Genomic DNA, 24896 nt, shown 5'->3' with positions numbered 1-24896 from the left:
GATTGCTGGTAAACATGCAAGCTTGAAACAGTTTACTAAACCTGAGTGAAAAACACAACCATCAGCTTTCAGAACCCCTTCGAAATATCTACTCAATACACAACATCTTTTTTGTACTTAATAAACAATGTTAAATTGCAGCTGTTTACAGTTTCTTTAAGCCCCAAGCAGCCCAGATGTGCTTTCTTAAGAAGTTAATGCTGTTCTTGTGGGAACATTATGTGCAGTACAGTGTGTGAATATTTGCTAAATTTCTAAATGTTTCAGACTGGTAACCTTTAATTGTACTCAGCTATACAATAATACCTATTTTACTTGAGTTTAAGGAATAAAAGAATAAACCAGAAAGCTACCAGTCACAATCAATGTTGCCAAAGGTCTTTGTGTACATGCAGTACATAAGAAGACGTGGTCTTAAGGAACATACAGTGTATAGAATCTAAACTGGTCTGAGAACTTTATAGCTACTCAATCCACCTTGGTACTTACAGTGATAATTCCTGGCCAGCCTGTGCTTTGGTTTTGATATCTGTTCAATTTTTGGAGTAAATTTACAGAGCTACGATGTAATGCTGAACTCAGCACCCAGCATACCTGGCATTTATGTGATGTCACCACTGCTCCAGCATATTACTGACTTTGGCAGCACAGTGGCTCGGTGGGTAGCACTGTCGCCTCACAGCAAGAGAGTCCTGGGTTCGATTCCCAGGTAGAGCGGTCAGGGTCCTTTCTGTGTGGAGTTTGCATGTTCTCCCCGTGTCTGTGTGGGTTTCCTCCAGAAGCTCCTGTTTTCTCCCCCGCAGTCCAAAATGTGCAATTGAGGTGAATTGGAGATACAAAATTGTCCATGACTGTGTTTGACATTAAACTTGAATTGATGAATCTTGACTGATGAAACAAGTAATTACCATTTCTGTCATGAATGTAACCAAGGAGTGTAAAACATGACATTAAAATCCTAATAAATAAATAAATATTACTTGCTTTGCCTGTAGCTACTTTTTACTGCCAGTAAAACCCCACAAACTGCATTCTGTTCATTTACCAATGTCAGATCTACATTTTATGTGAGGAAAATCACACATAACAATTGTCAATAGCACATAGTAAAATTAATAGCAGCTAGTGAAAATATATCAATTGCGCCTTGTGTTTTCAGATGACATCAGACTCAGCTTGACCATCAGAAGCATAAAGCAATTAGTAAAAATTAAAATTAAAATATGCAATAATTCAGTATTTTTACAGATATATGGACATACTCAATATTTCCTGGTGATACTTGAAATGCTTTTATCAGATAAAATTCATCAATAAAATGTGAGAACATTAAAATAGGACAAAAAATACCAACAATAACCAACTAACCTATTAGTGGGAAGGGAAACACTGTGTCGTTAAAATGTACCATCCGTTGTACACAGACAGCTGTTTAGTGTTACAGAGGAATGTATGTGTGTGTGTATGTGTGTGTATGTGTGTGTGTGTGTGTTTGTATATATGTGTGCAGTGGTGCATGCATTACAGAGTTAGTTGTGTCTCATGTGTATTGAATCATTTTTGATTGAATATGTGCCCGACCACGATGATACATTGTTTCTATTCTGAGCACTGAGCATGGCAGTGAAAGCTCAGTCATTAAGGTATTGGACAAGTGAACAGAAGGTTGCCAGGTTAAGCCCCACCACCGCCAAGTTGCCACTGCTGGGCCCCTGACCAAGGCCCATTCAGTCACTGAATGTCATCAATGTAAATGTTGTGTTTTCTTGTGTGCTTTAGGAAACTGCTGGCTGCTTGCTGCTCTGTCCTGTCTCACTATGCACCCGACATTGTTTGAGAAGGTTGTCCCATCAGGACAGACACTGGACCAGTCTTACACTGGCATCTTCTGCTTCAGGGTAAGACAGATTAATGCCAGTTAAGGCAGGACAATCAATCAGAGTTCGGAAAACGCTGTTTATGTGCATATTAACATACTGGGAGAAAATAAATGAATCGAAAAGTAGACCATTAGGCTGTCAGAATTCCTACATTTTACAAAGAATGAGAATAGGGGTTAAATTTTCATCTGTGTGTGTAAGAGATTTAGTCAGGGGTGCTAATTAGCATTAGATTTCTTCCTCCAGGGTGTTGAGGGGATTATGCCAGACACCCCTACCCCCAGAGCATCCCATCATCATCATTGCATGCTGACACATATCTGCCAACCCCCATAACGCATCTCCTACACACACACTTTGATTATTCATTCAGGAGCAACAGCAACATGGCAAAATGGTGTAACTGCTGTTCGCCCCAGGCCTTCACATCCCTTCGAGTAATCAACACTTTTCGACATGTGTTCTCAGTTAAATGCTTTTGAAGCAGGTGAGGGCAGGAATGGACTTCACATCAGTGCATTTAAAGTGTAAAGCTATGTGCAGATGGTTGCCTGGCTTTCTTTTGTTATGCACTTTAGTTGACTTTGTGTTAACATAAATAGGTCTAGTTTGACTGAATCTATTAGATCGAACACAAAGCTTTGTGCAGATCTTATGACTGTCTTATTATTTCATGGTTCCAAATCATCTGTACAAAGAATTGTCTATGAGTACAAAGGGCATGGAACAGGTTGAGAAGGAAACTGACCTTATGCTAAAAGTATTTTTTTAGGATTGTCAAATCTAAATAAAGGGCGGCATGGTGGCTCGGTGGGTAACACTGTCACCTCACAGCAAGAAGGTCATGGGTTTGATTCCTAGATGGAGCAGTCTGGGTCATTTTTGTGTGGAGTTTGCATGTTCTCCCAGTGTCTGTGTTTCCTCCAGGTGCTCCAGTTTCCTCTCATAATACAAAGACATGCTTTATGCAGGTTAATTGGAGATACTTGAAGTCCCCCTAAGTATAAGAGTTTGTGTAAATGTGTGTGAGTGTGTTTGCTCTGTGATGGACTGGCGACCTGGAGTAAGTCGGATCCACCACAAACCAGAATAGGATAAAGCAGTGATAAAACAAATGATTAAATGAAATCTAAAAAAGAAGCACCACAACACAAGTCTTCCATAAATAAGAAGATGCTAAACTATGTGTTTCATTGCCCATAGCCAAGTGAGTGCTACATTGTCAAAGGCTTAGAGGCTGCTCGGCAATGAAAAAAGCTTCTAGACTAGCTTCTAGTGTTTTGGGCTATGGATTACCAGCTGAAAGGTTGTGTTTAAATTCCAGCTTTGCCACACAGCCACGGTTGGGCCCTCAAGCAAGACCCTAAAACTCTCAGCTCTAGGGCTGGGAACCTAGATTTAATGTTGCTTATTATGTACAAAAAAGAGGCCTGTTGTGTATTAACTAGATTTTTGTAAGAGGTTGTGAAAGCTGTATATATGACAAATAAAAGCATTCCATCTGCCCTTGTGACTCCAAAGCTCCTTAAACCTTGACTGAACTTGGCTGAAGTTTTTTTTTGACAAAAAATTTTATTCAGAATGTTTGCTGGGGTGGATTTACCAATCACACTTACAAAGTTGCCCTTGAGGTGAAATTAATAAAAAAACGTTTATTATAGAGCAGATACTGAATCTTGGTTGAGTTGTACAGAAGTCCTATCTAAACTGAGGTGCATGTTAGTCATGGCAACCCAAAATACAAAATTCAAAACATAAATGACAGTGTACTGGGTTATTATGTTTAGGAACAGATGTTAACTTTTTGGGCCCCTTTTATTATGCAAGAGGTGCTTGCAGTTCAGGGTTTTTAACATTTGAAGCGTCCTGACATGCAGCCCCTGCCTGAAGGCGTGAACACATACACATTCATGTGTAGCTACAGGTCAGCACAGGTCAGCACAAGCTAAGTAATGCAAAGTTTTGGAATCCTGGAATGAGGACCTCCTCTGACATGATCAAAGAAAATGGGTGGACACCTATCACTCAAGCACTAAAAAAGTCCAGGATTTTAACCACCAATCTTCCGGTTGATAGCCCAAAGCTCTACCCACTAGGCTACCACTGTCCCCTCAATAGTTGGGCAGGGCTGAGTATGTTGCTAATAGGCTATAAGATCAATTCTATAAAATAAATGATATGCTTTTAACTTTATTCGTAGAGTTCGTAATTTCTCAGTCCTGTTCAGTATGACTGTGCCCCTGTGTACAGAGCAAACTACAAAATGACATGGTTTGACGAGTTTGGTATGAAGGAACTTCAGTGACCTGCACAGTGCCTTGAGCTTAACCCTACTGGACACCTTTGGGATGAATTGGAATGTTGATAGTAAACCTTTAGGGCCTTTATTTCCAACATTAGTGGCTGACCCACTTTTTGGGAATGGGACAGAATAAGATTAAATTCTCACAGAAACAATAAAAATAATGAAAATATGTAAAATAATAATAAATATCTTTATTACTGAAAATTGCAGTAAAACATTACCTTTGTGGATTTAATAATGTTTTTCTTCTCTGTGTGTGTGATAGTTCTGGCAGTATGGTGAGTGGGTGGAGGTGGTGGTGGATGACAGGTTGCCGGTGCGAGGAGGACGTCTGCTCTTTAGCTATTCGCGCACCAAGAATGAGTTCTGGAGCGCCCTGGTGGAGAAAGCCTACGCCAAGTCAGTACCAGCATATGTGTGTGTAGTGTGTGTTAAAGTGTGTGTAAGCTTTAGACTATGAGTGTGTTTTTATTGAGTACATTGAGGTGCAGTGTGATTATTAGAAGTACATTTTGTGGATTTCATTTGCATTCTGGTGCTCGGGTGGTACAGCGGTCTATTACGCTAGAGTCTGGGTTTAAACCTTAGCGGTGCTGTTGGCTGACTGGGCATCTACACAGACATGATTGACTGTGTCTGGAAGGTGGAGGGGATGGACAAAGCCCTGTGAAAAACCTGTTACAATACTGACCATAAAAAGGTGGTTCATTAAAATAAATCATAAAAATATTATAATATCATAATTTGCTATTATTACTATTATTAATTGTGTTGTGTTCATGTATGTACTTGTTTTTTTGCAGTATATAGTAGGTGGTTTAAATATTTTACTATTTTGCTAATGCTGGAAGCCTAGTATAAGGGGTGCCATATAATATAGTACTAGGAGTACTATGGGTGCTAAGATTAAGGTTAGGGTAAAAGGGTTGAGGTTGAATTGAAGTTAAGGAAAAGGTTATGGTTAGGGAGTTAAATTTATTTTAGGCAATAGAGTAAGATTAGAATTAAGATTCAGGTATTGGGATTCAGTTAAGATTAGGATTAAGATTAAGGTTAAAATAAGATAAGCTTAAATCGAGGGTTAAGGTTGAAGGTAAGGTTAGGCTAAGGTTTTAGGTTTGAGGTATGGTAATCATAGCAGGATGGGGGTACAAGTAAAATTGTGTGTGTGTGTTTACATGTGCAGGTTGATAGGCTCATATGGAAGTCTGAAGGGAGGTAATATTTCAGAAGGGATGGAGGATTTTACAGGGGGCATTGCCTACACCCGTCCTGTTTCCTCCCGCACTCCACCTGTCCTGTGGAGAAATCTCACTGCAGCACTGTCCAGAGGAAGCTTACTTAGCTGCTTCATACAGGTACACCAAAGCTTTGATTAATTATTTTAACTTTTTAATGGTTTGGGACAGTTTTGCAAGTGGAATTCTTCTCCATTCCTACTTGATACAAGACTTCAGCATTTTAATTATTGTATTTTGTATTTACTTTTTGCTTATTTACATTTGATTGCTATGAATCCAAGGCCGTAATCACAATATATATTGGGGGATGCCCCCCAGGTGGTAGATTTTGGTCCCCAGTATTCAGTTAATGGAAACTAGTATGAATAATTCATTTAGAGCCTTTTAGTCAAAGCTGTTCATTTATACACATAATATTTAACTTACTTCACTTGTGTTTATTTCCCTTCTTGCAAAAACATCCATCAAGAAGTCATTTCACTTTATCTGCATCTTTCTTTTCACCAGTGTGAAACTGAAAACTGAAAGTTAACTGGACAAGTTAAGCCAATCATATTACTCTACACACATTTCCATATCACTGTGCATCAACTTGACACATGCTTTGGTCTGCAGACATGCTGTACCTGAGCTTGCTTTAGAATTCCCCCAGACTTCTGTTTTCATGTGAACCCGAGATAGGTATATTACAGTGCATCCAGAATCATTTTTATTTTACATGCTGAAACACACTGACATACATTTCAGTTCTGAAACAACAGTGCACATGTGCCTACACTGATTGTGCTCTAATCTTTTGTTGAGTCATTCCAGATGTTCTTATATATTGATATACAGTGCATCTCATTCTTAGTCCTGTATGATTTCAATAAAGGACAGTTCCTAAAACTTTTCAGTAATGTAGCTGGAAAGTTCATATCTAGTTTAATAAAGTCAAATTAAGTAAAACACTGCTGGTGTTCAATCACACAAACAGCAGGCATATTGAGTATCAGTAAGATGAAACTTTTTCAACAGTTTTATTTCCAGCAACTGCTGAGTCAATTCAATTTTGCTCATATAACATTAACCTTATTGTAAGATATTAAAGCTGCTGAACAGAAAACTGAGCCCAGATTCCTAAAGCGGAAACCACCAGAAAGAGTAACAAGAAACCTTAAAATGGAGCAGTAAACAACAAGCAAACTACTGCTAACCAAGAGAAACATCTGTGATTATCTAACAAAAAAAGCACATCAGCCACATCAGTCCTCCACATCAGTCCTCAGTCTGATTTCTATTCCATTAATGACACAAAAATCCTGGTTGGGTGATTGCTGTATGGTTGGATTTTTTCTGTATGTAGGCCAAAACTGTAAAAGAAATTGGCACTGTGACTGCAGAGGGACTCGTCAGAGGTCATGCCTACGCCATCACCGCTACAGATAAGGTAACACATCAAAGTCAATGTTTGTGTATTATGTATATTTTTGTGTGTATTTGTCTGTGTGTGTTACTGTTCTTGTATGTATGTGTATATTTAGGTTTGTGTGTGTATGTGCATGTATTTATGTGTGTATATATTTGTGTTTGTGTGCATTTGTGTGTTTACATTTGTATGTTTGTGTGTGCATTTGTGTATGTTTATTTGTGTGTATATATTTGTGTGTTTTTGTGTGTATACATTTGTTAGTATGTTTATGTGTGTGTTTGCATGTGTGTATATATTTGTGAGTATGTTTGTGTGTGTATTTGTGTGTGTATACAGTTGTGAGCATGTTTATGTGTGTGTGTGTTTGTGTGTGTATATATTTGTGTATAAATTTGTGCATATGTTTGTGTGTGTGTGTGTGTGTTTGCGTGTGTGTAATTATTTATGTGTTTTTGTGTGTATACATTTGTGAGTATGTTTGTGTGTGTGTGTTTGTGTGTGTATATATTTGTGAGTGTTTTTGTGTGTGTTTATATTTGTGTTTTTGTGTGTGTATATATGTGTGCTTGTTTGTATGTGTGTGCGTATTTATGCATGTGTGTATTTTGTGTGTGTATTTGTGTGTATATATTTGTGTGTGTATTTGTGTGTGTAAATTGGTGTGTACATGTGTGTTTGCATGTGTGTATATATTTGTGAGTATGTTTGTGTGTGTATATTTGTTTGTGTGTGTATATTTGTTTGTGTGCGTGTGTGTATATATTTGTGTGTATACATGTGAGTATGTTTGTGTGTATAAATTTGTGAGTATGTTTCTGTGTGTGTGTATTTGTGTGTATATAAGTGTGTGCGTGTGTGTATATATTTGTGTGTATACATTTGTGAGTATATTTATGTGTGTGTTTGTGTGTGTGTATATTTTTGTGTGTATACATTTGTAAGTATGTTTGTGTGTGTGTGTGTGTATTTGTGTGTGTAGGTGCACAGGAAAGCTGAGGAGGTGTTGCTGGTGAGACTGCGTAACCCGTGGGGATTCGTGGAGTTTTGTGGACCCTGGAGTGACAAGTGAGGAATAACTCAGTTTTCTTTTCATCATTACCAAATCCCAGCTGGTTCTGCATGGTGGCACAGATGGTTGCTGCACAATAACATGGGAACCTGGGTTTCATCCTTGCCTCTGGTCACTGTCTATAAGAAGATTTACATGTTCTCCTCATGTTGTAATGAGTTTTCTTGGCTGGAATTGGCTGCTCTAAATTGCTCCTTGTGTAACTTCCACTGTAATGGAGTGGTGTCATGTGTAAGGTGTATTCTCACCCTTAGTGTTTTCGTGTGGCGACTGACTCAACACGACTCCGACCAGGTAAAAGTAAAGTGAATAAATACATTTGTAACTGCTCCTCCGTAACAGTGGAAATGTCTCTATGTGTATGAACAGAAGTAAAGACTGGGAGGGGATCAACAAGGCTGAGAAGACCAAAATTCTACTGAACGTTGAAGAGGATGGAGAATTTTGGTACCTAAACATAAACAATATGCTTTTTTTTACACAACCCTCAAATATACAGTGTTGTAAAATTAACTGCCCACTTTCTGTTTTTTTGTTTTTGCATTTTAGTTACACTAAATGATTTTAAATCAGTAAACACATGAGGGGTGGCTATTGGCTAAGTGGACACACGGTGGCCAAGTGGGTAGCACTGTCGCCTCACAGCAAGAAGGTCCTGGGTTTGATCGACAGGCAGGGTCCTTTCTGTGCAAGGTTTGCATGTTCCGTGTCTGTGTGGGTTTCCTCCGGGAGCTCCGGTTTTCTCCCACAGTCCAAAAACATGCAGTCAAGTTAATTGGAGACACTGAATTGCCCTGTAGGTGAATGGGTGTTGTTTATGAGTGTGTATGTGTGTGTATGTGTGTCTGCCCGCCCCGTCCAGGGTGTTACTGTGTGCCTTGCGCCCATTAAAAAGCGACCCTGATTGGATAAGCGGTTAAGAAAGTGAGTGAGTGAGTAAGTAAACACATGATCTGTAATTAGGGTGGCATGGTAGCGCTGTTGCCTCACAGCTTGAACGGCCTGGGTTCAATTCCCCGTTACTGAAAACTGGATCCTCTTTTTAATGAAAAATTTCTAAATATTACTAAAACATATTTATTTATACAGTACATGTAGTTTGCACATGTTTATGAACCTTTTGGGGTAAAAAACTAAAACGATGATTACAATGATGCTGGTACACCAGCGCCTTCTAGAGGTGGTACTGTCTTTTCATTTTTTTAACTATTAAACCTTTCAACATATTTCAAAAATTTCCAACTGCATTTTCATGAACAATTTTTAATGCTTTCTAATTTATCGGAAAATCAAAGTAGATTTTTCCATGAAATGTTATAAAGAAGCCTCCCAATTTTACAGATCTTGAAAAGTGATAAACTGAAAAGTAATAATACTTTTAGAAATGTTCCCCTTAAAGTTAGACTAAGTATAAGTACATTAAAATTTTTGGCATGTAGCAGACGTTTTTATCCAAAGCGACTTACACTTGTGACAGTATACAATCTAAGCAATTGAGGGTTAAGGACCTTGCTCAGGGGCCCAACAGTGGCAACCTGGCAGTGGTGGGGCTTGAACCGGCAACCTTCTAATTACTGGTCCAGTACCTTAACCGCTGGGCTACAGCTGCCCTGTAAAGTAAGCAGATGCATGAGCTTCAGGTTTTGCATTAGAAAGTTGACCAACCAGTGCTCTACCCATATATATCATGAGTGTCAATAATTTAGTAGCTAACAGTGTGTGTGTATTTGTGTGTGTGTAGGATTGGAGTGGAGGACTTTTGTAAGCTGTATGATACAGTGGAATTGTGTAGTGTGGATCCTGAATCTGATGCTGGAGAAGAAGTAGATTCAAGTGCCACAGCCTCTTGGTCCCTGACCTCCCACAAGGGTTCCTGGGTGCCAGGGTGTTCAGCAGGGGGCAGCCGCAAAAACCCACGTGAGTGTTTGTGTACAGCAGATAATTTAGGCAGAATGTTAAAAAGTGTTCCTTTTATAGTACCTAAGTATAGGACAACTGAGACCAACTGAGAGCTGAAGTTTTATATCAAGCAAGAATAAGAACATTCACTTTAACTACAACAACAGTGGGTGTCCTCAGTTCTCAAACAACTAAATAACATTTTTAAAATGAAAAGAAAAAAATAATCGAACACAGTATTAAACATGCCCCTGTCTCAACCTGAAATGTGTATACAATGTGTATAGCATGTATACAAAATACAGAGTAAACAGTGATATTTGTCACATATACAGATATACTTGTACAGTATATTGAAAACTGGGGTCAGAGTGCAGGGTCAGCCACTGTATGGAACCCATGGAACACTAAGAGGGTTGAGATTCAAACCCACAATCTTCTGATTGATAGCCCAAAGCTTTACCCACTTTTTTAACACTGTCTCTAAATCAATTAGAGACAAACCAATCTAAACTAATGTAACCAATTATTAATCATTTTTAATTGAATGCAGGTCAAAATGCATTTGCAAATTATTATTTATTTATTTTTAATTTCACCTACTGTCCCAATATTTTTGAAATTCACAATTGTCTTCACTATGGCAAGTAAATAAATATGAAAAATATCTAGAAGGATGAAACAGAATTGTTGTATTAATGTTTACTTTACTCCTATTAGTCACTTTATAGACATTCGACCAAGGGTGGCTTTCACTCCAACCTTTCTGTGCACATAAGAAAACATGACAAATGGCTAGCATCTTATGATTCTGGGTGCATGTATACAGAGGAAAACATGATTTGTTACTGTAGTTGCCCTTGAAACCACTAAATAAAAAATATTGCTTTATGCATATTAAATCAAGTTTAATAGACCATTTTGCTTATTTTGATAATTAGGACAGAAGTACACTATATGACCAAAGGTATTTGGACACCTCGCCATTAACTTGTTGTACATCCAATTTAAAAAACAAATGGTATTAAAATAGAGTGACCTCAGTGATCTTTTCAGCTATACCAACAGCCACTCTTCTGAGAAGTCTTCTCACAGGACTTTGAAGTATGCCTGTGGGAATTTGTGCCCATTCAGTCAAATGAGTGTTTGTGTGGCTGGGCACTTATGTTGGTCAAGAAAGCTTCAGTTGATGTTCCAGGTCATTCCAAAGCTGTTTAGGTCAGGGCTCTGTGCAGGTCACTGGAGTTTATTTATACTAAGCTTTTCATGTGTTTGTGGATGTTGCTTTGTGCACTTGGACACAGTCATGCTAGAACATGGAAAGAGTCTTCCCTGAACCTTTGCTGCAAAGTTGGAAGCAAACAATTTCCTTTATATAATTGTTAGCACTTGTTAGCAGTTGTGGCTAAAACACATGTATTTAATAATTCATGTATTCAATATTTCATTGAATACATGACTTGTTGAGTTCGTATTAATTCAATAATTATCAAATATTTTAGTTAAAAATGAAATGACAGTACCACCTCTAGGAGGCGCTGGTGTACCAGCCTCATTGTAATCGTCGTTTTTGTCTTGTTTGTTTTCACTTAAATGCATTGTGCATTTTGTATTTATAAGAGGTGTCCCAATACTTTTGCTGTTTAGGTCATTTACATAAGTGACATTTTGATGCCAGGTCTCGTCTCATGTCTCTTTCTCATGTGTGCATGAGATCCCTCCAAACTGAACCGATTATTAAAGAAATACATTTTTAATGTGTCTAAAGTAGCATGATATAATATTGCTGCTTATATAATATTGTACTTATGCTTACAGTCCATCTTCCTCTAGTTCACACTGTGGTTTTATTTGAGTTTACAGGAACTTTCTGGAAGAACCCTCAGTTCCAGCTGATGCTGTCACAGCAGGACGCTGAAGATGTGGAGGTTGATGATGAAGATGTAGATGCAGAGAACGATGATGATGATATCAGCATTCCAGCTTTACCTAAGAGTGCAACAGACAAGCTTAAAGAGAAGATGAAGAAATGTACAGTGCTGCTGGAGCTGCTGCAGAAAGATCGGCGTCAGAAAGACAAAGTCAACTTCCTTTATATAGGCTTTCATATTTATAAGGTAAGAGCAGAATGTACTACTACGTTTTTACCTCCAAAACCTGGTCATCACACCTCTCTTTACCACTGCTGGAATCAGGGTTTGATTCACTATCCGTGCTTTACATACATGATTGGCTATGTCTGGGAGGGGGGCAAGGCCCCACAATAGATTACTGTCTTGTCCAAGGTGTGTTGTCCAAGGTGTGTTACTGTATTGCAACTAGTGATCTTGGGAAACTGGATCCACTGCGATTCTGATCTTGATAAATGATGGTAAAACACAAAAACAAAATGAAAAAGAAGTTGCAAATAATTTCTCTTTAGTATCATTGATGAACACATACCAGACATATTTTATGATTGTTTTATTGACTTTTTCTTAATACATAGTCAATGACATCACTAATTTTCACACGTTTTATAGAAATTGGCAGCTTTTGGTCACACCTGGACCATTTTCAAATGATCCAGAAAATTTACTAGCAATCAAAGCAGTAAGTTGCAGTGTCACTATACCTAGGATCTTGAACATGCAAACTCTACACAGAAAGGACCTGGCCTGCTCCACCTGGGAATCAATTCCAAGACCTTTTTACTGTGAGGCGAGAGTGCTACCCACCGAGCTTCCATTGCATAACTTAGACACCCTATTAAAATATTCCACTGTTGGAGTTTCTTCCAAATTACTTCAAAAAATATTACTGCTAAACCTGGTGTATTTTGCAAATATTTAAATTTGACCTTTTTTTAGTATTTTATGTAGTCAGTAGAGCAGTTGGTAAGTTAATCTGTTCCCTTGCAAACATACACCAACAGCTGCTTATCACCCAGAAATGAGCCGATGACATTCAATAATATAAATGTGTTCAAAAATGCAATCAGTCTATATTTAGCACTAGTAGAATCTTAGTCATTAACTTCGTCATTAACAGCTGTTTTATTATCTTATTTATCAACACAAAATGTTGCTTTTAAAAAACCCAACACTAGTCTTTTCCAATCTACTTCATTAGGAACAATTTAATAAGCCTGGTTAAGCCTTAAAAAAAATTTGAGGCCTGACATCTGGTGTTGGAATCATTCTTTATGTAATTTTGGTTCATGAGCAAAATACACTATGACGTTTTTACCCTTAACAACCTGGTCATCATCACCTCTCTTCACCAACGCTGGGATCAAGGGCTCGATTCCCTAGCAGTGCTGTACATACAGACATGATTGGCTATGTCTGTGTGTTTGTGGGGGGTAGATAATAGATAAGAATCTTGTGCAAGGTGTGTTACTGTATTGCATCTAGTGATTTCAGGGAAACTTGATCAGCTGTTTTATTATCTTATGTCTCAACACAAAATTTTACCCTGCTGTTGACTTGGCTTTTGAAAAAAACAACTCTAGTCATATCCAATCCACTTTATTAGGAACTATTAGGGGGTCTGTACTATAACTATGGTGCAGACCCCCTTTGCTCTTAAAAAAAATTGAGGCATGACATCAGGTGTTGGAATCATTCTTTATTTAATTTTGGTTCATGAGCAAAATGTAAATGTAATTTTGGATCATGTTGACATGATTGGATGATGTTATTGCTACATTTGTGCTACAAACCATCTACTAAAAGTGGTTTATCGAATTAAAATCTGATGAGATGGCTTGTGCTTTGTGACACGGGTCATTATTGTGCTGTGATAGTCATTATAAAATAGTAAATTGTGGCCACAATGGGAAGCACATTGTTTCACCACATGCTGTAGGAGTAAGGAAGGTAAGAGTGGAGTTACTCGAGCAGATACTCGAAATCAGTTGGAAATCGACCTGAAAGCAGTGAGAACAATAAGCAACAGCAAACATTTTCATTCCCACATCCCATGCAGCACTCCCTCCTGAGTGTGCATCTGAGATATGCACACAAGCAATGAGACAATTTTCAGATTATCACAAGTTTGGACAATAAAGGGTTGCATGTGTTATCCCAAGTACACCATACCCAGAGTGAAGTATGGTGGTATTAAAAAAAAAACGCTAATAAAAAAAAATATGCATGGAGTGAATGCGTGAGTGTCACGCGGGGGCAAAGCCGAGATAAGACAAGACAAAGGGGGCGGACACACACGCAGAGATGTACACGAAACTAAAGGTTTATTAATAACAAAAAGATAGAACAAACATAAACTGGCTAAACTAGGCTTAAAGCTAAACTAACTAAACAAAGACTAAACACAGCTAAACCAGGTCTAAACACAACTAAACACAGCTAAACAAGGTTTAAACATAACTAAACAAGAATAAACACTAATCTAGACTAAACTATAACAAGAACTAGGAACATAAGCTACACACAGACTAGGAACATGAGCTAAACACAAACTAGGAACATAAACTAAACAAAGCTACTAAGGCTAATAAGATTAACAAACTAAACAAAGGTGAAGGTACAAGAACAGGAACAACAAGAACAAGAATAAGAACCATCAGAGTCAAACAAGCCAAGCCAAAACAGACAAACTGTCCAAACAAAACCAAACCCAATAACCTCTGCCAGCCTGTTCCTCAGCTCTCCTTTTAAATGGTCCCTGATTAGAATCAGCTGAGGCTGATTGCTCAGGGGGACCAATCAGGAGTGAGGCATGGCAGGAGTGAGTGTGTGCTTACGGAGAGGGGGGCGTGGCACACAGAAGCTCATTGTGACATAAGCCCCCCCCTAAAGGCACTACTCCTGGAGTGCCTTCCAAACAAAACTAGACTAGAACAAGGCAGACCTGGGCCCTGCGGTGCAAATTTAAAGTCATTTAGTATGCCTTGAGGCAGGCATGATAGGAGACCAGAAGCGCTGTCGGGGAGCGCCGACGAGAGTTCAAAAGCGCTGTCGGGGGGCGCCGACGAGAGTTCAAAAGCGCCGTCGGGGGGTGCCGACGAGAGTTTAAAAGCGCCGTCGGGGGGCACCAACGTGGAAACAGAAGCACCATCGGGGGTGCCAACTCAGGAACAGAAGCACCATCGGGGGGCGCCAACTCAGGAACAGAAGCACCATCGGGGGGCGCCAACTCAGGAACAGAAGCACCATCGGGGGCACCAACTCAGGAACAGAAGCACCATCGGGGGGCACCAACTCAGGAACAGAAGCACCATCGGGGGGCACCAACTCAGGAACAGAAGCACCATCGGGGGGCGCCAACTCAGGAACAGAAGCACCATCGGGGGGCACCAACTCAGGAACAGAAGCACCATCGGGGGGCACCAACTCAGGAACAGAAGCACCATCGGGGGGCACCAACTCAGGAACAGAAGCACCATCGGGGGGCGCCAACTCAGGAACAGAAGCGCCATCGGGGAGCACCAACACGGAAACAGAAGCGCCATCTGGGGGCGTCATCTCGGAAACAGGAGCGCCATCAGGGAGTGCCAACGAGGAAACAGGAGTGCCATCAGGGGGCACCAACTCAGGAACAGGAGCGCCATCGGAGTGCACCAACGAGGAAACAGGAGCGCCATCGGGGAGCGCCAACGAGGAAACAGGAGTGCCATCAGGGGGCTCCAACTCAGGAACAGAAGCGCCATCGGGGGGCGCCATCTCAGGAACAGAAGTGCCATCATGGGGTGCCAATTCAGGAACAGGAGTCAGCTGCGTGGAGCCTGGCGAAGAGGCTTCGGGAGTCAGCTGCGAGGACCCTGGCCAAGAGGCGTCCGGAGTCAGCTGCGAGGACCCTGGCGAAGAGGCGTCCGGGGTCAGCTGCGAGGACCCTGGCGAAGAGGTGTCCGGAGTCAGCTGCGAGGACCCTGGCGAAGAGGCGTCCGGGGTCAGCTGCGAGGACCCTGGCGAAGAGGCGTCCGGGGTCAGCTGCGAGGACCCTGGCGAAGAGGCGTCCGGGGTCAGCTGCGAGGACCCTGGCCAAGAGGCGTCCGGAGTCAGCTGCGAGGACCCTGGCCAAGAGGCGTCCGGAGTCAGCTGCGAGGACCCTGGCCAAGAGGCGTCCGGAGTCAGCTGCGAGGACCCTGGCCAAGAGGCGTCCGGAGTCAGCTGCGAGGACCCTGGCCAAGAGGCGTCCGGAGTCAGCTGCGAGGACCCTGGCCAAGAGGCGTCCGGAGTCAGCTGCGAGGACCCTGGCCAAGAGGCGTCCGGAGTCAGCTGCGAGGACCCTGGCCAAGAGGCGTCCGGAGTCAGCTGCGAGGACCCTTGAGAAGAGGCGTCCGGAGTCAGCTGCGAAAACACTGGAGAAACGTCACTCAGCTGCAAGGACCCTGAAGAGGCGTCCAAAGTCAACTGCGAAAACACTAGAGAAACGTCATTAATCAGCTGCAAAAACCCTTGAGGAACTCCTTGAGTCAGCTACGAGGACCCTGGAGAGGCGTCCGAAGTCAACTGCAAAAATACTGGAGAAACATCACTCAGCTGCAAGGACCCTGGAGAGGCGTCTGAAGTCCGCTGCGAAAATCCTTGAGAAACTCCTTGAATCAGCTGCAAGGACCCTGGAGAGGCGTCCGAAGTCAACTGCGAAAACACTAAAGAAACATCATTCAGCTGCGAAAACACTGGAGAGGCGTCCGGAATCAGCTGCTTGGACCCTGGATATGCGTCAGAAGTCAGCTGTTTGGACCCTGGAGAAACTGGACTCAGCTGCGAAAACACTGGAGAGGCGTCCGAAATCAGCTGCTTGGACCCTGGATATGCGTCAGAAGTCAGCTGTTTGGACCCTGGAGAAACTGGACTCAGCTGCGAAAACACTGGAAAGGCGTCCGAAATCAGCTGCTTGGACCCTGGATATGCGTCAGAAGTCAGCTGTTTGGACCCTGGAGAAACTGGACTCAGCTGTGAAAACACTGGAGAAAGTTCTTGAATCAGCTGCTTTGACCCTTGAGAGGTGTCTGGAATCAGCTGTGAGGACCCTGGAGAGGCATCCAAAGTCAGCTGCAAAAACACTGGAGAAACATCGGAAATCAGCTGCTTGAACCTTGGAGGGATGTCGTGAATCAGCTGCTTGGAACCTGGTGAGGTTTCTTGAATCAGCTGCTTGGGACCTGCAGATTCGTCTTGAATCAGTTGTCTGGGACCTGAAGATTCGTCTTGAATCAGTTGCTTGGAACCTGAAGATTCGTCTTGAATCAGTTGCTTGGGACCTGAAGATTCGTCTTGAATCAGTTGCTTGAAACCTGAAGATTCGTCTTGAATCAGTTGCTTGGAACCTGAAGATTCGTCTTGAATTTGTTGCTTGGAACCTGAAGATTCGTCTTGAATCAGTTGCTTGGAACCTGAAGATTCGTCTTGAATCAGTTGCTTGGAACCTGAAGATTCGTCTTGAATCAGTTGCTTGGAACCTGAAGAGGTTTCTTGAATCAGCTGCTTGGAACCTGCAGTCTGGAACATAAAGCTTGGAACTTTAACAGGAAACAGAACTGGAGAGGACTTGGCACTGTTCGACTCTGTCTGGGTGGCAGGAGGGCCCGAACGCACAGACAGACCATCTCTGAAACACTGACCCGCCGACTGACACCCATGGCCGACAGAGACCGACGAACGCGGATCCGGACCAGACAAACTAGAACTCATAGAACCGGACTTAGACAGGACGGACTTGGACAGACGGACAAGACATGACCGGCTGACTGACCTGAACTGAACTCGAAACTGGCGAACAGACAAAGACTCCAACTGACTGAGTCAAGGAAACAAACGGAACCGGCAGAGAACCCACCCAAACCCGAGCACCTGAAACTGAAGATGGCAAACAAAGAAAAGGACCCCTGGAGCCCCTGGGGTCACCACAAGAAGCACCACCAAACACACGATCCTGACCTAACAAAGATCTGGGACGGTCACGAGCATTTTGAGTGGGCACTGGCACCCGGACCACATCGGCAGTGGGTACTGGGGAAATAGTCACTTCCCCAGTAGGCACTGGATGCCGGGTATAAGCTGCAGTGGGCGCTTTGCTGCGTGGAGCGTCTCCTATGGGTATGGGAGGTTGAGTAGACTTCCCTATACCAACCACATAAGGGTTTCTACCTGGGAATTGAGCTCGCATGAGGCCCTCAAACTCTTGCACAGAGTTCAGCTCAGCTCCCTTCTCAGTCCAGAGCCTCCTAGCCCGTTTGCTAGCTGCACCACTCAGCCGAGACATCATAAACAGCACTTGCTGTTTTTCAGTGGGCTGAGGGTCACTAAGGTACTGCAAATAGAGCCGGCTCTGCAGAAGGAAGGCTTCAACACTGTGGTTGCTTCCAACATAGGGAGCTGGCCTACCAAGTGCAAAGGTCTGCGGGAACCACATGGAGTCAAACTCCGGAAAATTACAAACACAAAACATCTCACTGTGTCCTCAGTAGAGAGGTTATTATGTCACGCGGGGGCAAAGCCGAGATAAGACAAGACAAAGGGGGCGGACACACACGCAGAGATGTACACGAAACTAAAGGTTTATTAATAACAAAAAGATAGGACAAACGTAAACTGGCTAAACTAGGCTTAAAGCTAAACTAACTAAACAAAGACTAAACACAGCTAAACCAGGTCTAAACACAACTAAACACAGCTAAACCAGGTCTAAACACAACTAAACACAGCTAAACAAGGTTTAAACATAACTAAACAAGAACAAACAAGACTAATCTAGACTAAACTATAACAAGAACTAGGAACATAAGCTACACACAGACTAGGAACATGAGCTAAACACAAACTAAGAACATAAACTAAACAAAGCTACTAAGGCTAATAAGATTAACAAACTAAACAAAGGAACAAGAACAAGAACAAGAACAAGAACAAGAACAGTCAGAGTCAGAGTCAGAGTCAGAGTCAGAGTCAAACAAGCCAAGCCAAGCCAAGCCAAGCCAAGCCAAGCCAAGCCAAGCCAAGCCAAGCCAAGCCAAGCCAAGCCAAAACAGACAAACTGTCCAAACAAAACCAAACCCAATAACCTCTGCCAGCCTGTTCCTCAGCTCTCCTTTTAAATGGTCCCTGATTAGAATCAGCTGAGGCTGATTGCTCAGGGGGACCAATCAGGAGTGAGGCATGGCAGGAGTGAGTGTGTGCTCACGGAGAGGGGGGCGAGGCACACAGAAGCTCATTGTGACAGTGAGGCTTCTTCAAAAAATTTCCACACTTTTTTAAAACTCTGTTTATTAAGAATTTCAAAAACAAATGACATCACTTTTCTACAGTCACCTTCTGATGCATTTTTCTCAGCATCGTACCAACTTTTTAATGCCATAAGCAAAAAAATTACTAATGTACCACATGCATCATCATCACATGAAAATGTTCTTCCCCTTAAAGCTTCTTTGAGCGTCCAAAAAGTTGGAAATCAGATGGCACTAAATCTGGACTATAAGCTCTTTCTCAGTCTCTCAGACACGACCAATAACTACTCCTCCCACCCTCACTGTTTCCAACAAAAATATAAAAGTGCGGAAACTTTTTCAATATCCCTCATACTATAGCCAGAAAAAAATCTGGATGTTTCACTAAACATACAGCCAAAATAATTCAAGACTGGTTTCTATATAAGAAGGTAAGAATGTACTTTAATGGTGTAGTAAATCTCCTGACTTCAATCTTCAATTTGGAAATTACTTCACTAGGATGTTGTTGCTTTGGGGTATTAAAACCCTTTTGCCTAATGTAAACTACAGTGCTGCAAAAGTGCAGTGTTTCTTTCTGTACTTGTCGTAAAACTGCAATGGATGACCATGGTTTTGTGAAAAAGTACTAATATGATTAAATTTTGGTGCTTATACATACTTATACATACAAAAGACATTGTGTTTTATTTTTACGTTGAATAAATGAACTGAAAGTAAATTAGATAACAGGCACTGCTCAGTCTTTCTAGCTGGTGCCTGACCCTAATTAGAATGAAGTGGTTATTGCAGAAGTAATACGTAAAGGAATTAATGAATGAATTAAGACATTTTGCATGCAAATATATTCTTGTTAGTGTATTTAAATGTTAAATGTTTATTGGAAAAGCATACACTTCAACTTTCTGAACTAAATTCTTCTCACTTTTTTTGCTCTTTTGTTATTCTTAGGTGTCTTCAGAGGTGAGTAGCATAAATTAATTAAATTGTTTTCCACCACATAAGCACACAGAACATAGTTTTTTACTTCATTATTTTCTTCTCTCTCTATTTTTATAGCTGCAGGTCCCCACAGGTACTTTTGATCAGGCGTTTTTTGATGCAAACCCAGTTGTGGGCCGTTCAGGAAAGTACCGAAATGCAAGAGCTGTGTGGAGAAGAGTGCACTTGGACCCTGGGCACTACATCATTGTGGCATCCACACAGAGGCCCAACCAGCCGGGGGACTTCTTCCTCCGCATCTATGCTAAGAAAGGCAACACACTGGGGTACACAAGAACACCACACAGCAATACATTCACATCCATAAATCAAAAACATTTGTAGGTAAGAAAAAAATAAGAGTAAAAAATAGGAGAACTCTAAACTGCCCAGAAGTGTAAGCAGAGGTCTCGGATGAACTGAAATGCAGACCCAGAGAGAACATGCAAAACTCCTTAAAGACATTGACTACAGCGAATTTTTCTCAGCATCCGCAATACTGCTGCATCACTGTGCCATCCATTTTTACACATCCTGTCAATAATACAGATACAGTCCCATCAGAAAACACACAAACATAAAACTAAAAAACTAGTACTGGCACCCAGGTGGCACAGCGGGATATTCTGCTAGCACATCAGCGCCGAGATTCTGAACTCCTCGGTTGGGCGCCATCTAGCGGGCATAATTGCCAGTGCCTGCAGGGAGGGATGACCGGAATATGTGGGCGGGGTCTTCAAACGCTGTGTAAGGATCTGATTGGTGGATAGAGGCGCCTGTGCAGAGTGCATGGGTGGAAAAGGGTTCCGTTAATGGCTGCACGCGGGTTGGAGGAGGCGTGAGCAGCAATATACCCACCTCAACTGGGGATCCCCAGCAGCGGAAGACAAATTGACTATATATATATATAAACTAGTACTTTTCACTTTTTTTGAATTTGTATTTAAGTTTAGTTACATTTTTTTATTATGAATTTGTTAGTTTACAGTATATCACTTTTATAAAAACAAAGATAATTTATTTAGTGCGACTGTACTGTGTGTCAGGGAGCTGGTGCTACTCTATACCCAGCATGGGGGTGTTGCAAGCAACAGAGGATTTGCAAATGGAAAGTGTTAACGACTAGAAAAAATTAAAATGCATACAAAAATCAAATAATGGTTTAAAAATGTAACTACTTTATTCTGCTGGATGCAAATTCAGTCACTCACTTTCTTAACCGCTTATCTGATTAGGGTCGTGGGGGGTGCTGGAGCCTATCCCAGCTTTTCAATGGGCGCAAGGCACACAGTAACACCCTGGACAGGGCGCCAGTACATCGCAGGGCAGACACACTTACACACACACATACGTACACACACACACACACACACACTCATTCACCTATAGGGCAATTCAGTGTCTCCAATTAACCTGACTGCATGTTTTTGGACTGTGGGAGGAAACCGGAACTCCCGGAGAAATCCCACACAGACACGGGGAGAACATGCAAACTCTGCACAGAAAGAACCCGGACCGTCCTGCCTGGGGATTGAACCCAGGATCTTCTTGCTGTGAGGCAACAGTGCTACCCACCGAGCCACCGTGCCGCCTGGATGCAAATTTATATTTTTAAATAAACAGATATGCTATACTCTTTTTCTCTCTGGTGAACAGAAATCTGAAATTTACATCAGATTTATTTTATTTTAGAGAAACAATAACAATATTCAGGTTCAGTAGATTTGTATTTTATTTGTGGAGGTTATTTTAGTTTATTAGGATTTTATTGTAGTTGTAATTTATGTAAAAAATTATTTACTGTAATAAATGCTGAGCTGTTTTAAACAACTAGTAATGAAACAAAAGAAAAATGTCTTCTCCTGTTTGCAGGGTGCCTGGGATCAACTGTACTACAACTTTTAACACGGTAAGTGTAACGTTCATCATTTAATGCAGCAACAGCATTTTTATTCAAACACAAACTAACACAACCTGTGTTTCTGATCTGAAGATTGTCATGGCAGACCCTCCACTTCCTGAAGAACAAAAGCAAGTGCAGAAATGGTTTGACGAGGAAGCAGGGTCGGTAGGTTATTTTTTTATAAAAGCATGCCATGCACAGACAGTAAAATCATATTAAAATCATATTACTGGAAACACTTCTGTATTCTGTATTTCTGTATTTTTAAATGTAAGAAGTTAATAATGCTGATTCTCTTTACAGGATGACAGACTGAATGCACTAAAGTTTGTGAAGCTGGTGAACTCAGGTCAGAAAAAAAATCTAACATTGCTGATACATTAAAAAAATACATAAATTAAAAGTACCCATGTCACCTAGTCTGGGGTTGACACATTGGGTGCTTTCCTTTCTTTGTGCTGTTCTTTCTACGACAAGCTGTGATGTAACATTGATCTTTTAACATTTTACAAAATGACAAAATTACTGTATGTCGTGGTTAATGCAATGTGTAATTTTAGTCAGGGACCAAATTACTACCAACAATAAACAACAAGCAAAGCCTTAAATACATATGCCGTTTTCAAGTTGGTGTAAAATGCCATAAAAAGAAACATCTGTATTTGTTAATTCTCTTGAACCTTTATTTAACTGATTATATTATATTTTGTAAATACAAACATACTTGGAATCTGAGGTTTGCAACATATTAAAAAAAGTTGGGACAGTGATGTTTACCACTCTGTTACATCACCTTTCCTATTAATGCCCCTGTTTAATGTAGGTGCATTAGTCTGTACCCACAGAGTCAGTGACTTGCATATGTGTGAGGTTACCACTGACACGGAGGCATATATTGGGATTTTAGAGAGACACATGCTGCCATCTGTAACTGGGAAGTATATGATTATTTTTGCAAGATGACAGCAGGCATCATGTTGCACGTGCTACAACAGCATGGCTTAGTAGACACAGTGTGTGTGCTTGACTGGCCTGCCAGCAGCCCAGCTCTGTCTACTATTGAAAGCTGAAGTCCTGCATCAAGCAATAATGGGTGAAAACTGCTACAATTAGTGTCCTAAGTTTCCAAAATCATAATCACAAAATATAATTGATAGAAAAGGTGAACCAACACAGTGGTAAACATGCCTCCATCCCAACTTTATTTCAGTGTGTTGCAGGCATTAAATTCTACATTTATTTTATATTTACAAAATATAATAAGTTGGTCAGTAAGATTATTAAAAGTCTTTTACATGAGAAGGGTCATTTTTGAGGGGTTGCCTCTAGTTTCTGTACCTTATAAACTGAGATTCTGTCTGTTGTAGTACCAGAAGTTGCCACAAGGTGGAAGGCTTGTAGGAAATATGTGCTGAAGAAGGTTCATGAACTCATGCAACCTCACTTCTATCTGATTATAACCAAATGCTGTATGTAGTGCACTGTTCTAGAGTTCCAGGGCTGTAGGTTCTCACACACTAGTCTCTGTGTTACAGTGCTGGAGAAAGAATACCAGCTTCCTTTGGAGACCTGCAGACAGCTCATCTTCTCTGAAGATGTATCCTTCACTTAAAGCCACATGAAGCTCTCACTTTTTAATTGATGTTGTTAGTTTAAGTCTTTGTGTTTTTTTCTTTCTCATATATTGCACTTCATAATAGACCAAGTTTCAATTTAGGACTGCAGGTCGGCCAGTCTAGCACCTGCACACCTTTACCACCAAGAAATGTTGATGTAACGTGCACAATGTGGTTTGGCGTTGTCTAGATGGCAGCTTATGTTGCTCCAAATGCATGTACCCATCATTGTTAGTGCCTCCACGGATGTACAGGTTATGAATGCCATTGACGCTTAGACCCCCCATGCCTTGAAAGTGACACCATGGCGTTGATAACTATTTACCACAGAGAAGAAGAGAATTTGATAGGTGGACTCAAAATCCATTTGCATCTGTTTTTTTATTGAATTATTTATTTTTAGTTGGTTTCATGGTTGTTATACTGAACGAATATGTAAATAGACTGGAGGTCGAGGCAGGCTGAACCGGGATCAGACTGAGAAGCTGCTCTCTTCTCTGAGAAACCTGAAGGTACACAAACCTATAAACAAATACAGTTTGAAACTAAACTCATCTAAAGTAATTATGTGTGGAATTAAACTCATCTACATTAATTCTGCATTAAACTAAACCCAAGTAAACTGATTTAGTGTGAAATTAAACTCATCTAAACTGATTCAGTATGGAAATAAATTCATCTAAAATGATTCAGTATGGAATTAAACTCATCTAAACTGATTCAGAATGGAATTAAACTCATCTAAATTGATTCAGTATAGAATTAAACTCATCTAAACTGATTCAGAATTAAATTAAACTCATGTAAATTGATTTAGTGTGGAATTAAACTCATTTAAATGTATAGGACTAATTTCTGTATGGGACTAAACCATCAAAATTAATTCCATACAGAATTACACCTATTTAAACTGATTCAGTATAGAATTAAACTTATCTAAACTGTTTCTGTATAGAATTAAACCCATCTAAATGGATTGAATGTGGGAATTAATGTGGGAATTAACTCATGTAAATGTATTCTGTATGAGACTTAACCTATTTAAACTATTCTGTATGGAACTAAACCCATCTAAACTGATTCCATACAGAACTAAACACATCTAAACTGATTCAGTATGTTACTAAACCCATCTAAACTGATTCCATACAGAACTAAACCCATCTAAACTGATTCCATACAGAACTAAACCCATCTAAACTGATTCCATACAGAACTAAACACATCTAAACTGATTCCATACAGAACTAAACACATCTAAACTGATTCAGTATGTTACTAAACACATCTAAACTGATTCCATACAGAACTAAACACATCTAAACTGATTCAGTATGTTACTAAACACATCTAAACTGATTCAGTATGTTACTAAACACATCTAAACTGATTCCATACAGAACTAAACACATCTAAACT

The 24896-nt window shown here is 40.7% G+C and overlaps 1 protein-coding gene across 1 annotated transcript in view; it reads left to right on the top strand.

The window, feature by feature from the left end:
• The window catches only part of capn12 (calpain 12), a 32687-nt gene that overhangs the window by 4708 nt on the left and 3083 nt on the right, over positions 1-24896 (top strand). The window contains exons 3-16 of the mRNA XM_063005034.1: positions 1780-1898; positions 4451-4584; positions 5372-5543; positions 6772-6855; positions 7817-7902; positions 8276-8353; positions 9648-9823; positions 11669-11922; positions 20037-20245; positions 21831-21867; positions 21952-22026; positions 22165-22210; positions 23397-23458; positions 23921-23989. Of these exons, the coding sequence (XP_062861104.1) occupies positions 1780-1898; positions 4451-4584; positions 5372-5543; positions 6772-6855; positions 7817-7902; positions 8276-8353; positions 9648-9823; positions 11669-11922; positions 20037-20245; positions 21831-21867; positions 21952-22026; positions 22165-22210; positions 23397-23458; positions 23921-23989 (1601 nt within the window). The remainder of the gene's footprint in view (positions 1-1779; positions 1899-4450; positions 4585-5371; positions 5544-6771; positions 6856-7816; positions 7903-8275; positions 8354-9647; positions 9824-11668; positions 11923-20036; positions 20246-21830; positions 21868-21951; positions 22027-22164; positions 22211-23396; positions 23459-23920; positions 23990-24896) is intronic.

The sequence above is a fragment of the Trichomycterus rosablanca genome, chromosome 11, assembly GCF_030014385.1.
Source record: "Trichomycterus rosablanca isolate fTriRos1 chromosome 11, fTriRos1.hap1, whole genome shotgun sequence".
NCBI classification, from domain to species: Eukaryota; Metazoa; Chordata; class Actinopteri; order Siluriformes; family Trichomycteridae; genus Trichomycterus; species Trichomycterus rosablanca.
Note: the sequence above shows the minus strand (reverse complement) of the source record. Positions and strands in the feature narration are given on the sequence as shown.